Raw genomic sequence first — 12,497 nt, 5'->3', positions numbered from 1 at the left:
GATTGCTCAACAGCATCAACACTATATGAGCAAGTGCTCCACCAAATTTTTGAGAGGTTCAGTTACAATTTCAGAAGACTGGAAATGTTTCGTTATTTAAAAAGAAAAAGAAAAAAAGCCTTTGTACATTTTTCATACCACTTCACAACCACTGTTCCCTTGATTGGCTGCTGCATCAGAGGGGAGTATGAAAGGGTATATGGTTCCATTGCCCCCCATCAATCCTGATTTGCCCCACTGTTCTGGCAGTTTCTTTATTTTATTTTATTTTAGTTTCAATTTTCAAAAGATCACAAACACACACCTTCCAAACTGTTCTGGCAGTTTCACTATACCCCAAAGCTGTGTGGCAAACCTTTCACCCCAATTTGTATTTCATGAATGAGTTAACATATATGCCTACATGTTTCTTAAACATGACCTCTGGTTTTTCGGATCAGCACTACTATTCTCATGGTCATAAAATGGCTGGAATTAATCTCATGAGATAGGAGGAGCAATGATTCTACAGCAAATTGAGCTACCAAGAAACTTCAAGATGTACAAGGAAATCTATAACTTGTCCCCCGAGTCAGGATCAATGAGGATTTAAGATGGTTAGGAAGAATAAGGTTCTGAAGAACTATTCAGAAAAATGTTGGATAATCCATTTGAAATTAAGCTTTCCCATTTCGAAATAAGCCTAATGCTACATTGTTCTCCAGCATTCACTCAGAATATCCAATGAACAAGTATATTGATTGCTCCTCCATTCCTTATTTGCCTGGCCGCCATGTTTATAAATATCCATCTTTCCCTATTGTGTAATGTCATTGCTGCTCCTATTGGCAAAGCAATTAAGCTTAGTTCAAGATAAACTGTGTTCCGAGAAGTCGAAATTACCTGAAGAATTGGAACAACAGGATAGAGGGCCTCAATAAACTTGTTCCAGGTCACTGCTGCCATCATCAATCGGCCCTGAAGAAGATACATCAGCATAAAAGTGGCGGCTGAGCACACCTGTTTTAATGAGAGAAGGCAAGGTAGCAGAATAAAGAGTGGTCAAACCAATTTGTTGGTGCCATAAAGGGAAATTAGGCTGTGCCTTGGAAGCTTTAACATCAAATAGTTTTGTGCTTTGTTTGAAATCCAACTGTGGTGAAATACTATCATGAGCCTACTGTTATCAAATAGTCTTCAAGTAGAGTGCAAGACTCAGCTGCCTTGTAGCAAAGCATCCACCCAAAAATGGCAAAAAGAGCTTCCCTTCCTTAAGGTTCAGGGCATGTTTTACAACTGGTGGTTGGCTTTGCTTACTTCCCACAGAGCAGACTGGCTGCAATGGGGGGATAAATCTCAGCACAATACCTGAACTTTATTCTATCCTTTGAGTACATGTCAACAAACCTGGTACCGAATCTCTGGTAAGAAACCTCTGATCTGACGTTTCTCACATTCAAAATGAAGAACAAGCTTGAAAAGGTATGGAACCATTCCCTGAAGGCTCAGAAACCCAACAGTATGATGGTAAACATTGACTGTGTCTCCTTTCACAACTCAAGATATAGAATAACATAGCTGGGTCCCAGATGCATGACAACAAATGTTCTTTCCCACACCAGTCTACCTGAGTGCCTAGACCACGTCCACATAGGATGGACTGCATCTCGTCCACATTTTCAGGTTGAAAATACCGGGTGGTATTCAAGTCAGTTTTACTCAAGAGTTAACCTATTGAAATTAACTAACGTTCATTTATTTTAACGGGTCTACTCAAAGTAAAACTTACTTTAATACCACCCTTTGAAAATTATTTATGACCTGACAGTGCTCTGAGCACCTTTACAGACACTAGCAAATACACTGTCAAAACAAAGATATGAGAGATTTTATTCTAGTAATGCCTTGCAAACTTGTCACAATTGTTCCTTTTACTATCAACACACCACCTTATTCTCTATATACAGTAGCTGCCATAATAGAATATTTCCTCTGCCTGAAACAACATAGTGCTGCTAGAAGCAGTTGTGTGTTTTTTTTTACATGCAACATAAAGCATACGCTCCAGATAAGGAGTCTTCAAAAGTTCAGAAAGCATGGTTACATATTAGCTTCAGTGAAACTTCATATTAGCTTCACTGAAAAACAGCAGGGACAGTTAACACTATGAAGAAAAGGGCCACTTGGCAAGGCCCCATTTCCCAGAATCCAAGTCCCCTGAATGGGAGAAGAGGAGAATTTTGTTATGATGACATCCTTGGGCTACACAAAACTTAGTCACATCAAAAAAAAATACAAGGTCTTCTTCAAATTCCCCACCATTCTTATGACTCAGTTGAAACATTCTGAGGTAAATTCCACTGAATGAAAGAAAAAACTTTAGATGTTTAGAAAGTCCTTTGGTGTATCCAATACCTCTCAACATACTGATTAACTCACAGAGGATAAGATGAACAAGATGTAGTACCTCATGATGGGAATCTTGAAGGCCAAAACTACAGATTTCATAGAGAACTTTGGGATGAAGCAGGAAATGTATTCCATAGCTGACTGAAGAAACAGGTTTAGTGGCATTATGAATTCCTAAACATTCCTAGAAAGAATACATAAAAGACAGCTAAGTATTGTCTTGACAATATTGAAGCCATGCACAAACAGTCAAGCTATTTCCAGCAAGATAATAATGACACCATTAACTAAAATGGATGCTAAGGGCTGGGCTGTTGGCTCTGTTTATCTGCCTTAAGCGAGCAGCTTTTTATATACACCAAATGAGAAGAACTATAATAAAGTATGATTTAGCAGGTGGACAGGGAATAGAGACAAAGAAATTGTGTAGACACATCCCTCTCCTCTGTGAAACTCAGCAAAATCTGAACGTGCTCAGGCATAATTCATGCCAAGCAAGCTTAACATCATACAGCAAAACGCTGGGTTTTCAGCCCAACACGACTAAGGCAGCTTTTGAAACGGACTGTTCCTATGAGATTACTAAATGGTAGGGAAGAAAAAGAAATCTTTCTTTAGCTTGGAAGTAAATTGCAAGCCATTTTAAATGCTAACCTTAACAGTTTTGAGGCAGTAGCGATAGGCTTCAGTTCGTATATTCGGCAGAGGATGGGACAACAGATGGAGGAGAACCTTCTGACTCTCTGCCTGCAGCAACGGACTGGCTTGGGCAGACTTCCAGCTACAAACAGAAATAATTCAATACGAAGAGAAATTAATTGCTCTGAGACATGGGCAGCCAATTCGTTAAGCCTTGGGGTGCAGATTCCCCCTAGCCAAGGCACTCGGGAGCTTACAACTAATTCAGTTACTTCCTCATCTTTTGTAGCTGTGCTGTTAATTGCTAGACTGTCAACTTTGGCCACATCCACACCATACTTTTAAAGCAGTTATGCCGCTTTAACGGCACCGGCGTCTCCCAAAGAATCCTAAGAACTGTCATTTCTAAGAGCGCTGGGAACTGTAATGCTGTGAGGGGCTTCCTAGTAAATTTTCGCCTCAACAACCCTTAACAAAAGTAGAGCTTTCAGGATTCCTTGGGTGAAGCCATTACTTTAAATGTATGGTGAGGATGTGACTGATTTCTGAAGAAACATATGCTACAGTGCACTTTCCTGTGTCAATGTGGGGGCAGTGGTACGGTGTTGGGAGCACAGCTCTGCAACTCTGCCCTACCATATAGGCTGCTACTGCTTTATACAATTTAAAGGGTGCCCTTTAACCAACATTCTTAAGGCGGACTACAGGGATGGCGGGATCCTTGAGCAGGAGCCTCCTTCTTTGCATGTACTGCCCTGCAAATCATCCTGTGTATCTATGGCACTACGTAAGACAGGACTGCAATCCTATACACACTTACCTAAGGGGACAGGATGGCAATCTTACTTCTAGATAGGAGTGTATAGGATTGTGTTGTAAGCCAGCACTTACTACTGGCTAAATTTATGACAGACAGACAGCGTAACAATTTAAGTATAGCCCCATACTTTTAAAAATAGCCCTGTACTCTTGTTTCCAGCATCATGACACGGGGCTTTCTTGCAAGTTAAGTTGCCATATGCTTACATGTCTGAGCAAATGCTGAGGAATTCCTGAAGTAGAGGGAAGTGCTGATGATATGGGAGACTTTTTAGGGCCTGTTCTACCATCTCCAGTAGATCAAGAAGATTATTTTCTCCCTACGAAAGAGTACATATGAATCACAGAATTTATTTATTTAAAAAAACAAACAAACAGATCACTTAAGGGTTAATGAACAAGCATTATCTTTCAAACAAGTAATCATTTGCTAATTACAATGGATGCAACTACGAATAGTAGCCGTCAAAAATGCAACACGTACACCCAGAACCAGTCTACAGGAGATCCATTAATACCACCATGTAATATACTTAAATAACACAAGAGTGAATTTTATTGGCAAGTAGGACCAAGGATAGATCAAGCATGCCTAAGCCTGCCCACACTGCAGCGTGATTTCACTAAGTTGTACAATCCAAGAGGGGTGTACTGTTGAAATATCATAGGGCAATAGATGGTTCTCTCAAAATACCTCCAATAACCTTAGTGGAACTCATTCTATGGCAGGGTGTGTGGCACTATGGGAAGATCATTTATGTCAACACAGCTAAGAGAACTCCTAAGGTTCGTCACGAGTAGCAATGTGAATTTTTTTCCCCACACAGAGGGAACAGTAGAGAAAAGGAAGTGTTTTGGATAGTGATGGCAACAGGTAAATAATATAATACGTAAAACACAACAAACTGACATACTCGTTATCGTCATTATCTTGATACACCTTAGAACTAACCCTATTGTGAACAGGGCTAGCTCCTGAGACGTAACAAGCATATATAAGATTAAAACAACTTGATGACATTTTTTGCCCATGCACCAGTCAGGCCAAGCTGTCCTCTCTCCCCGCAAAAGACACTTTCTCACACTCCTCACTACCCAAGGATGAAAAGAACTCAGAATGGTAAAACGTAGGACCTTCACTCTCTTGCCCTTATTCTGGAACACTGATGAAATCATTCTTCAACAAAGGCTGTAACCCCCTTACACAGTTACACTGCCAAATCACTGAGGTCTTAAGGAAAGTCACTATTTGTGGTCTCTCCCCCCCCCCTCCATGGTTCGGATGCATGGCTTGTATCCACCAGGAGCTTGGCATTCAGTACCGTGGGCCCAATTTTATGTAACTCCCTTCCAGCTGAGGTAAGACAGGCTCTCTCCCTGCTAGTGGCTACTGAGATTTGAAAAACCTACGTTCTGATTTTATAGTTTTGACTGGAGTGAGGGGGGGAGGGTTGCACCGAGTTACTAATACACTGCTTATAAGAGCATTATAATTAAGTGGTATATAAATTGTCAAGAACAGATTATTATTATTATTATTATTATTATTTTATTTACAGGTCGCCTTCCATGAGGCACCCTGAGGTGATTTACAATACAATAAAAACACACAGAGCAACTGCATATATAAGAACAGCCAAAACATTTGCATATATCAAAACAATTTTTTAAAATATATATATCCGAAAGCTATTTAAAAGGACACCACCACAACATATATGAAAATCAACTGGAATAAAATTCCCCACTTGGATCACTGAATTCAATGTTTCCTACCTCCTTGTGGACTTCCGCCATAAAGTTACAGGTACACTCAACAGAATAGGCAGCCTCTGCAGCTTGTTTATAGATGCTGTAGTTTTCTGAATTCATTTGTTCCAAATAAGCTATGACAGAGTCATGAATACTTGGATATTCCAAGGAGAAAGGCATGTCCACGGAAAGGTCAAATAAAGCTGCTAGTAAACTCTCTGGTAAAACACTGTCAGCCTTAAGAAAGGGAGGACAGAACAGACTAAGAGTCTATTTGAAAATAAGCACAAAAATTAAGTATTATTTTTATTATGTTATTTATTGACCATTTGTAAATAATTTTTAACACAAACAATTCCCTCAAAAAAAAAAAAGAACATTTATCTGCAGGTATGCTAAGCTAACATTTTTATTCAAAGCGATGTGTGTGGTCATGAGGTGGTACCTATAGAATTTGAACTAAATAACAATGCCGAAAAGTGATCGACTGGCCAAGGCAAAATCCTATATGAGGTTACAGTTGCAATCTCCAAGTTAGATAAGGCTGTATATTTTGAGTTCAAAATGCACTGCACAGGGAACAACCCCTAAAACCATACAGAAACTGCACAAAATTTGGCAGCCCATCTCTTAATGACAGAAGTTCACCAATATAACACATGGCACTATCAGTGAGCTTCTGAGAAGAATTTAAGGCTTTTCAAATTCTGGGCCTAGAATGCATTATTCCACCTCCTTTATTACTTCTCTTCAGGTCATTAATCTGAGGGCATCAGATTCTACACATTCTGGTGTAGCAGGAACTGTTAAGCGATGGTATCCTAAGTACTGGACTTCCCCTCTAAAAAGGGAAGAGTGCACACACAATAGTTCAGAACAAGACCTTTCTTACTTCAAAAAAAAAATATCGCAGAACCCCCGGTATACATGTTGCAGCATTGCCTTCCAGATGTTCTAGACCACAGTTCCCATGATCCCTGAGGATCAACAGTAATCGCAGTCCACCAGATCTGAGGGCACCACATTGGCTAGCTACTCCACCCACAAGCTACCTATTTTAGAAAGTACAGTGGTACCTCTAGTTATGAACTTAATTCATTCCGAAGGTCCGTTCTTAACCTGAAACTGTTCTTCACTAGAGGCATGCTTTTGCTAATGGGGCCTTTTGCTACCGCTGCGCTGCCAGCACACAATTTCCGTTCTCATCCTCAGGCAAAGTTCTCAGCTTGAGGTAACTCTTCCAGGCTTGACAACCATATGTCAGGAGTGCTCTGATGGTGTTTCCTGCTTGGCAGGGGGTTGGACTCGATGGCCCTTGTGGTCTCTTCCAACTCTATGATTCTATGATTCTAGGTTAGTGGAGTTTGTAATCAGAAGCATTTGTAACCTGAGGCATTTGTAATTCGAGGTACCACCTGAATTTACGGCAGCTGAATCCACACAATCTTCTGCCAGCATCTTTGCTGTGCTTTTGCAGCTACAGCTATGCGTTTATTGCCCCTTACCATTATCAAGAAGCAACAAAATTAAAAGAGAAGGCCTGCCCCATTCCCCATCAGTATGGGAATAAATAGAACTAAGGCCTGCTTCACATGATATTTTAAGTACGTAAAAATTCTCTCCGTGTAGGATACATACTGTGTGCATCAGCCCTAAAGCACATCGGGATTAACTGGGATGTAGGCTGAGCTACGTTATTTTCTTTAACCACCAGATGGCAGACAGCACACCTAATCCACATTTTAAGATTTACTGTTCCTTTATAATGCTCCAATACCAAATACTTTAAGACACAGCGGGGTGCTAATGTTTTATCTCAGCTTCATGCATGCATAATCTGCATGAACAGCACAGTCTTTTGATAGTTAACCAATGTAATAAGGATTCCCCCCCCCCAAAAAAACTGAACTCTTCAGAGTCACCTCCCTGTACTGAATAAAATCACCAAGCACCTGCTGATCCCATGTCAAAAAAAAACAACCCACACATAAAACAATAGTATCAGCTAATTATTGCCTAAATGCTTTCAGGAACTAGGGAAAACATATTACTTGGTTATCGCTAATGAAATTTTACCTATTGATATGATCAAACTTAAACCACCTGCTTCCAGGAATGCATTTTAACCTTTTAAAATTAATCTTGTCTACAAGGAAATATTTATGGAGCACATTTTCCACTTTTTTCAAATACAGGCAAACACACACGCACATACAAATTATCAGATGTCTGGTACTGACTGTAGCAGACTGGACACTTGTCATTAGGGAATAAAGCAAGAATTAAAGTTCAGATTAGATGCATTCATTTTTTGCCCCAAGTGAAGTTATAGCACATATCACTCAAAAGAATAACTACACCACATTCCGCACTGATTTTACTTATTTTCTTAATATGTATTGTGTATTTGTAATAGATCTTTATTTAATCTGAAGGACCATATAAATGTTGAAAAGTACTTTCTACTCAAGTAAGCTTTTTTTTTAAAGTAGTCTTTCAAGTAGTGAAGTCTCACCTTTTCCACAGGGATAAGTGATTGCAGTAACCGAATGGTGAAAAGTGAAACACTAACATATGCCATTCTGTGGTGGATGATCACAAGCTCAGGCTGCTCTGAACTTGCATTATTTTTGTGGTAGGACATGGTTTCACCCAGGGTATCTAGGACTCCAAGCAGTTTTTCCTTCTGCAAATTAAAAGGAAGTTCATCAAGTTCAATATTTATGAACAGTATATGACAGGGATATACTCAGTCATTACAGGAGATACTCTTAGAACAAGATAAACGACATCCAGTGAATTTCACACATATGCTCTCATCTTTTTAAAGACTTTTTCAGCTTGTCCTCATGCTGTAAGATGGTTCCCTACCCTACAGCTCATTAGAAATACGGTATAAAGTTATTTTAGTCTCCTCAACCGTTACAATTCATTGGAGAAGTCTGTTGCACATAGGGATGTGGTTCCTCATTGGGAGGAAACATGGGAGGAATTCTGTGTCTTCCCTCCCCCAAGGACCTCTCCCTCCACCCCCCCCCAAAAAAAATCTGTTTCTGCTGCCTTCAGTTTTCCACAAAAATTCCATTTTTTTCTTGCATGGTTTCAAAATGTTCTGAAATTTTGTGTCTCTGCTGCCTCCATATAACTTTTTCTGGAAAAGTAAGACCTGCTATAGCAGGGCTCCCTCAGGGGTGGCACCCCCGCTGTGAAAATTCCTTCTTTCCATAAAAGTCCAGCGAGCCCCTATGTTATCTGCTTCTCAAAAACAAGTTTATATGTTTGATTCAAGCAGAGCATTCTTACACAGATTAATTGATGAATTTCTGCTTTAAGACTGTTCAGCTGTTTTGGACTTCTAAGGATTTGTCAAATTATTATATTACTAGCCAAAATGGGGGGAGGGGTATAGCTTCTTTAAAATATATGTATATGCGGCCCACTCTAAATTCTAGACATAAAATGGACTAGAAACCGATATAAAGGAAATGGAGGTTTCTAAGCCATTTTTACAAAGGGAGACTCACAAATCCAAGACACAGACATCGGAGATACTCACAAGTTCCAGCCCAAAGAGACTGTTGTCTTCCCAAACATCTTCAGACACGGCATCAGAAATAAGCAGCAGATTCTCGGCCAGACACTCCAGAACGTGCATGGTCATTTTCTTACTACCTGAGAATTTACACAGGTAAAGGTAAGGTATCAGAGAAGGATATTACAGTAAGGAATTTCTATTAATTAATTTGGTTATTGGGATCCACTACAATCTGGGTTAAGACTCGGTTTCAGAACTGAATTAGCCATGAAAACCCTGATGGATATCCTATGTAATGCAAGAGACAGGAGAGCGTCACCCTGTTACTTCTGCTTGCTCTCTCCACAGGTTTTGATACTATTGACCATGGTGTCCTCCTGGAACAACTCAGTGTGATGGGTATCAGAAGCACCATACTATCTTCTGAGCTTTAGGGCTATGTTCAGCACTGGGCAGAGAGAGTAGCACTCTGGCACTTGTAGTCCATGCTATATCATTGTTAAAACATCTGCACTTGGTTGCCCATCTACTGAGCCAGGTTCAACGTACAGTGGTACCTTGGGTTAAGTACTTAATTCGTTCTGGAGGTCCGTTCTTAACCTGAAACTGTTCTTAACCTGAAGCACCACTTTAGCTAATGGAGCCTCCTGCTGCTCTTGCGCCGCTGGAGCACGATTTCTGTTCTCATCCTGAAGCAAAGTTCTTAACCTGAAGCACTATTTCTGGGTTAGCAGAGTCTGTAACCTGAAGTGTATGTAACCTGAAGCGTATGTAACCCGAGGTACCACTGTACTTGTATTACTCTACAAAGCCCTGAACAACTTATGCCTAAGGTACCTTAGGCACCACCTAAACCCTTATATCCCAGCTTGATCATTGTGACCATCCACCAGATGTTGGTTGTCCCCCGAGCTGGGAAGGTCATTTGACATCAGCCCAAAATACAGCATGTAGTGTCATCAACCCAGTCTTATGGAATACTCTGCCAATAGAGATACAGCAGGCACCTCCTGTTTCAACATTTTGTTCCCTGCTGAAAACTTTTCCTGCTACTTGCTTAGCAAACTCACTTAGTGACCTTGGTGAAGTCACTGGCTCTTGTCTGGCATTTATTTGGTTATAGTGGAAAGATCACTCAATTAGATGGAGTTGCTCAAATCTATAAAATGAGTGTAAAGCAGAGGGGAGGTCGGTAGCAAACACAGAAATTGATTTCAAAAGAAGTTTGATTTCATGATGGCTGCTGGACACATTAATAAAATTTAAGTTGCTCGGATTCCTAGCAAGAGCCCACAGAATGCGCAGAGCTTCACAGCAGGTAAATATGTTCAAAAGCCTTCTGCCAGGTATCCTCATTTCATGCATATAAATTATTTTGAGTTTCATTAGTGTGCATATATATATATATATATATATATATATATATATATATATGTAGATCTTAACATTTTGAATGAATAGAAGCTTCAGCTATAGAACACCTGGCCTATTATAAGCCCAGAATTCCTTTTTTAAAAAGAATTACCTGTTCTTAGAAGAGGCACAGCATATTCTAAAATGGCTACACAGAACTGAGGAAGGCTAAGCTGTTGGAACTGTAACTCTAAAGTATCCTCATTCTCCAGTTCTGGAAGGTCAATATGGCCCATATCCAAAGGTGAGTGAACTCTTGAATTCGCATTAGCATGAGAACTGCTTCCACTGCAAAAAGCAAACAAACAACCTTATCAATACACAATACAACTTATCCTACTATTTGCAAGTAGCAAAAAGCAAACTGCATAGGAAATGTTGCATGGCAAATGCTGTAACTGGAGGAACACTTTTGGATGTCTGGTGGCACTTTCTTCTACCTTCTCAATCCACACCTCAAACTCAACATTTCAGTGGTGTAGTCTTCTCAATGCACCACTGTGATGCACAACATAGGCAGAGTGTTCCTTTTACTCAGCTCCTCTCACTTTTGGTGAAAAACCTTGCCAAAGTTGCTTCTATAATCACTGCATAAATTGGGTGGAAATTACCATAAAATTAGGCCAAGCTATCACAATACTGTAGCCTTCAGATAGAAGGGGTTGAATACAAGAAGCTGAAGGTACAATCACAAGGCTATTTTTAATAGTAAGCTAACAAGATGGCACTGCATTGCTTTACAGAGCCTGGTGTGTATTACTTTTTTGGAACAGGAGTACAGTGAACATTTATTCTTCATATTTAAAAAGAAGCACCACAATTCCAAATACTACATTTTGCATGCTGTCTGCCAAGGTAATTTGGGACATTCCGAGTTGTGTTGCTTCTTGACTAAAGGTAGTGATTAACGAACCAGTCATCAAGTCTCTGAAAAGAGACACGTTTTCTTCTACCTGCTTATTAGCTCTGCAGTTATTTTCGTTCTTGATGAAGCCCTGCTTCACACAGGAGCACTGAGCAGCCTCCAGGTGACTTAGCAGCTATCAGTTACAAGACTCCAGCTGCTCTGGGAAGCCCATGCCAGTTGGCATTCATTCATTCACAATAACAGTAAGCAAAAAGAAATGAACTGAATTACATGGTTCATTCAGCATGCATGACCCTCCACCTATTATTGCATTAACCCTGCATGTATGGGGATCTTAACATGTGGTTTTCTCAATCAGTTCTAAGAAGATGGCTCTATATCTGCACCCCTTTGCCTATGCACTGCTGTCCCATACAGGAAGTCATGGTCAGTGCTTACAGTGCAGTCCAACATTTGTAAAGATTTCTAGACAGGAATAATAGAATTTAAACTTTCAAGCTTGGTTCTATAACGCATGAGGCTAGTAACACACATTTAAAGTACAGAAGCTCCAATCTTTAATTTGAAACAAACAAACAGAGGCTACCGACTGAAATAGGATAGCAAGTATATGGTATACAACAAAAATGTTATGGCCAACCTTGAAGATACTGCATCCCAATCTTGACCATCACCTCTGGGACGCTGACCTGTACGTCCTATCACGGAAGGTCGAGGACTACTACTTCCAGGGGATGCATTCTGAGAATGAAGGGATCTTCTAGCATCTTGGCCGTAAGACACTGAGGAATTCTGGGAAATGGTACCTTATATGACATTAATGACAATCAGGCTTTTGTATGCAGCAAGCACATAACAAATAAGATGGACAACACTTCACGAAATTTACAATGTTTTCTATCCAGTAGAATACAATTGAATATAAGCCAGGATTTAGGTCAACATTCAGAATGCACTTCAAACAAACACTGGAAAGACTGCTATTTTTGCTACTAAAAATTATCTAGAATAATTCTTATTTTGCTAGGTTTCCTTCCACTATATATTTTTTTAAGCAATGGAAATGTTTTTTAAAAAACTTGC

The 12,497-nt window shown here is 39.9% G+C and overlaps 1 protein-coding gene across 3 annotated transcripts in view; it reads right to left on the bottom strand.

The window, feature by feature from the left end:
* The window catches only part of RTTN (rotatin), a 107,789-nt gene that overhangs the window by 87,006 nt on the left and 8,286 nt on the right, over positions 1-12,497 (bottom strand). For 2 of the 3 annotated variants that reach the window (XM_081205516.1, XM_081205515.1), the window contains exons 8-16: positions 12,055-12,220; positions 10,659-10,834; positions 9,155-9,270; positions 8,114-8,284; positions 5,623-5,835; positions 4,054-4,166; positions 3,043-3,169; positions 2,447-2,572; positions 883-999 (exon numbers count right to left, since the gene is read on the bottom strand). In XM_081205516.1, the coding sequence (XP_081061642.1) occupies positions 883-999; positions 2,447-2,572; positions 3,043-3,169; positions 4,054-4,166; positions 5,623-5,835; positions 8,114-8,284; positions 9,155-9,270; positions 10,659-10,834; positions 12,055-12,220 (1,325 nt within the window). The remainder of the gene's footprint in view (positions 1-882; positions 1,000-2,446; positions 2,573-3,042; positions 3,170-4,053; positions 4,167-5,622; positions 5,836-8,113; positions 8,285-9,154; positions 9,271-10,658; positions 10,835-12,054; positions 12,221-12,497) is intronic. The other variant, XM_081205517.1, reaches the window with a different exon arrangement.

This window comes from Podarcis bocagei (assembly GCF_964188305.1).
Source record: "Podarcis bocagei genome assembly, chromosome: 8".
Classification (NCBI taxonomy): Eukaryota; Metazoa; Chordata; class Lepidosauria; order Squamata; family Lacertidae; genus Podarcis; species Podarcis bocagei.
This window is presented reverse-complemented; position numbering and strand designations above follow the sequence as displayed.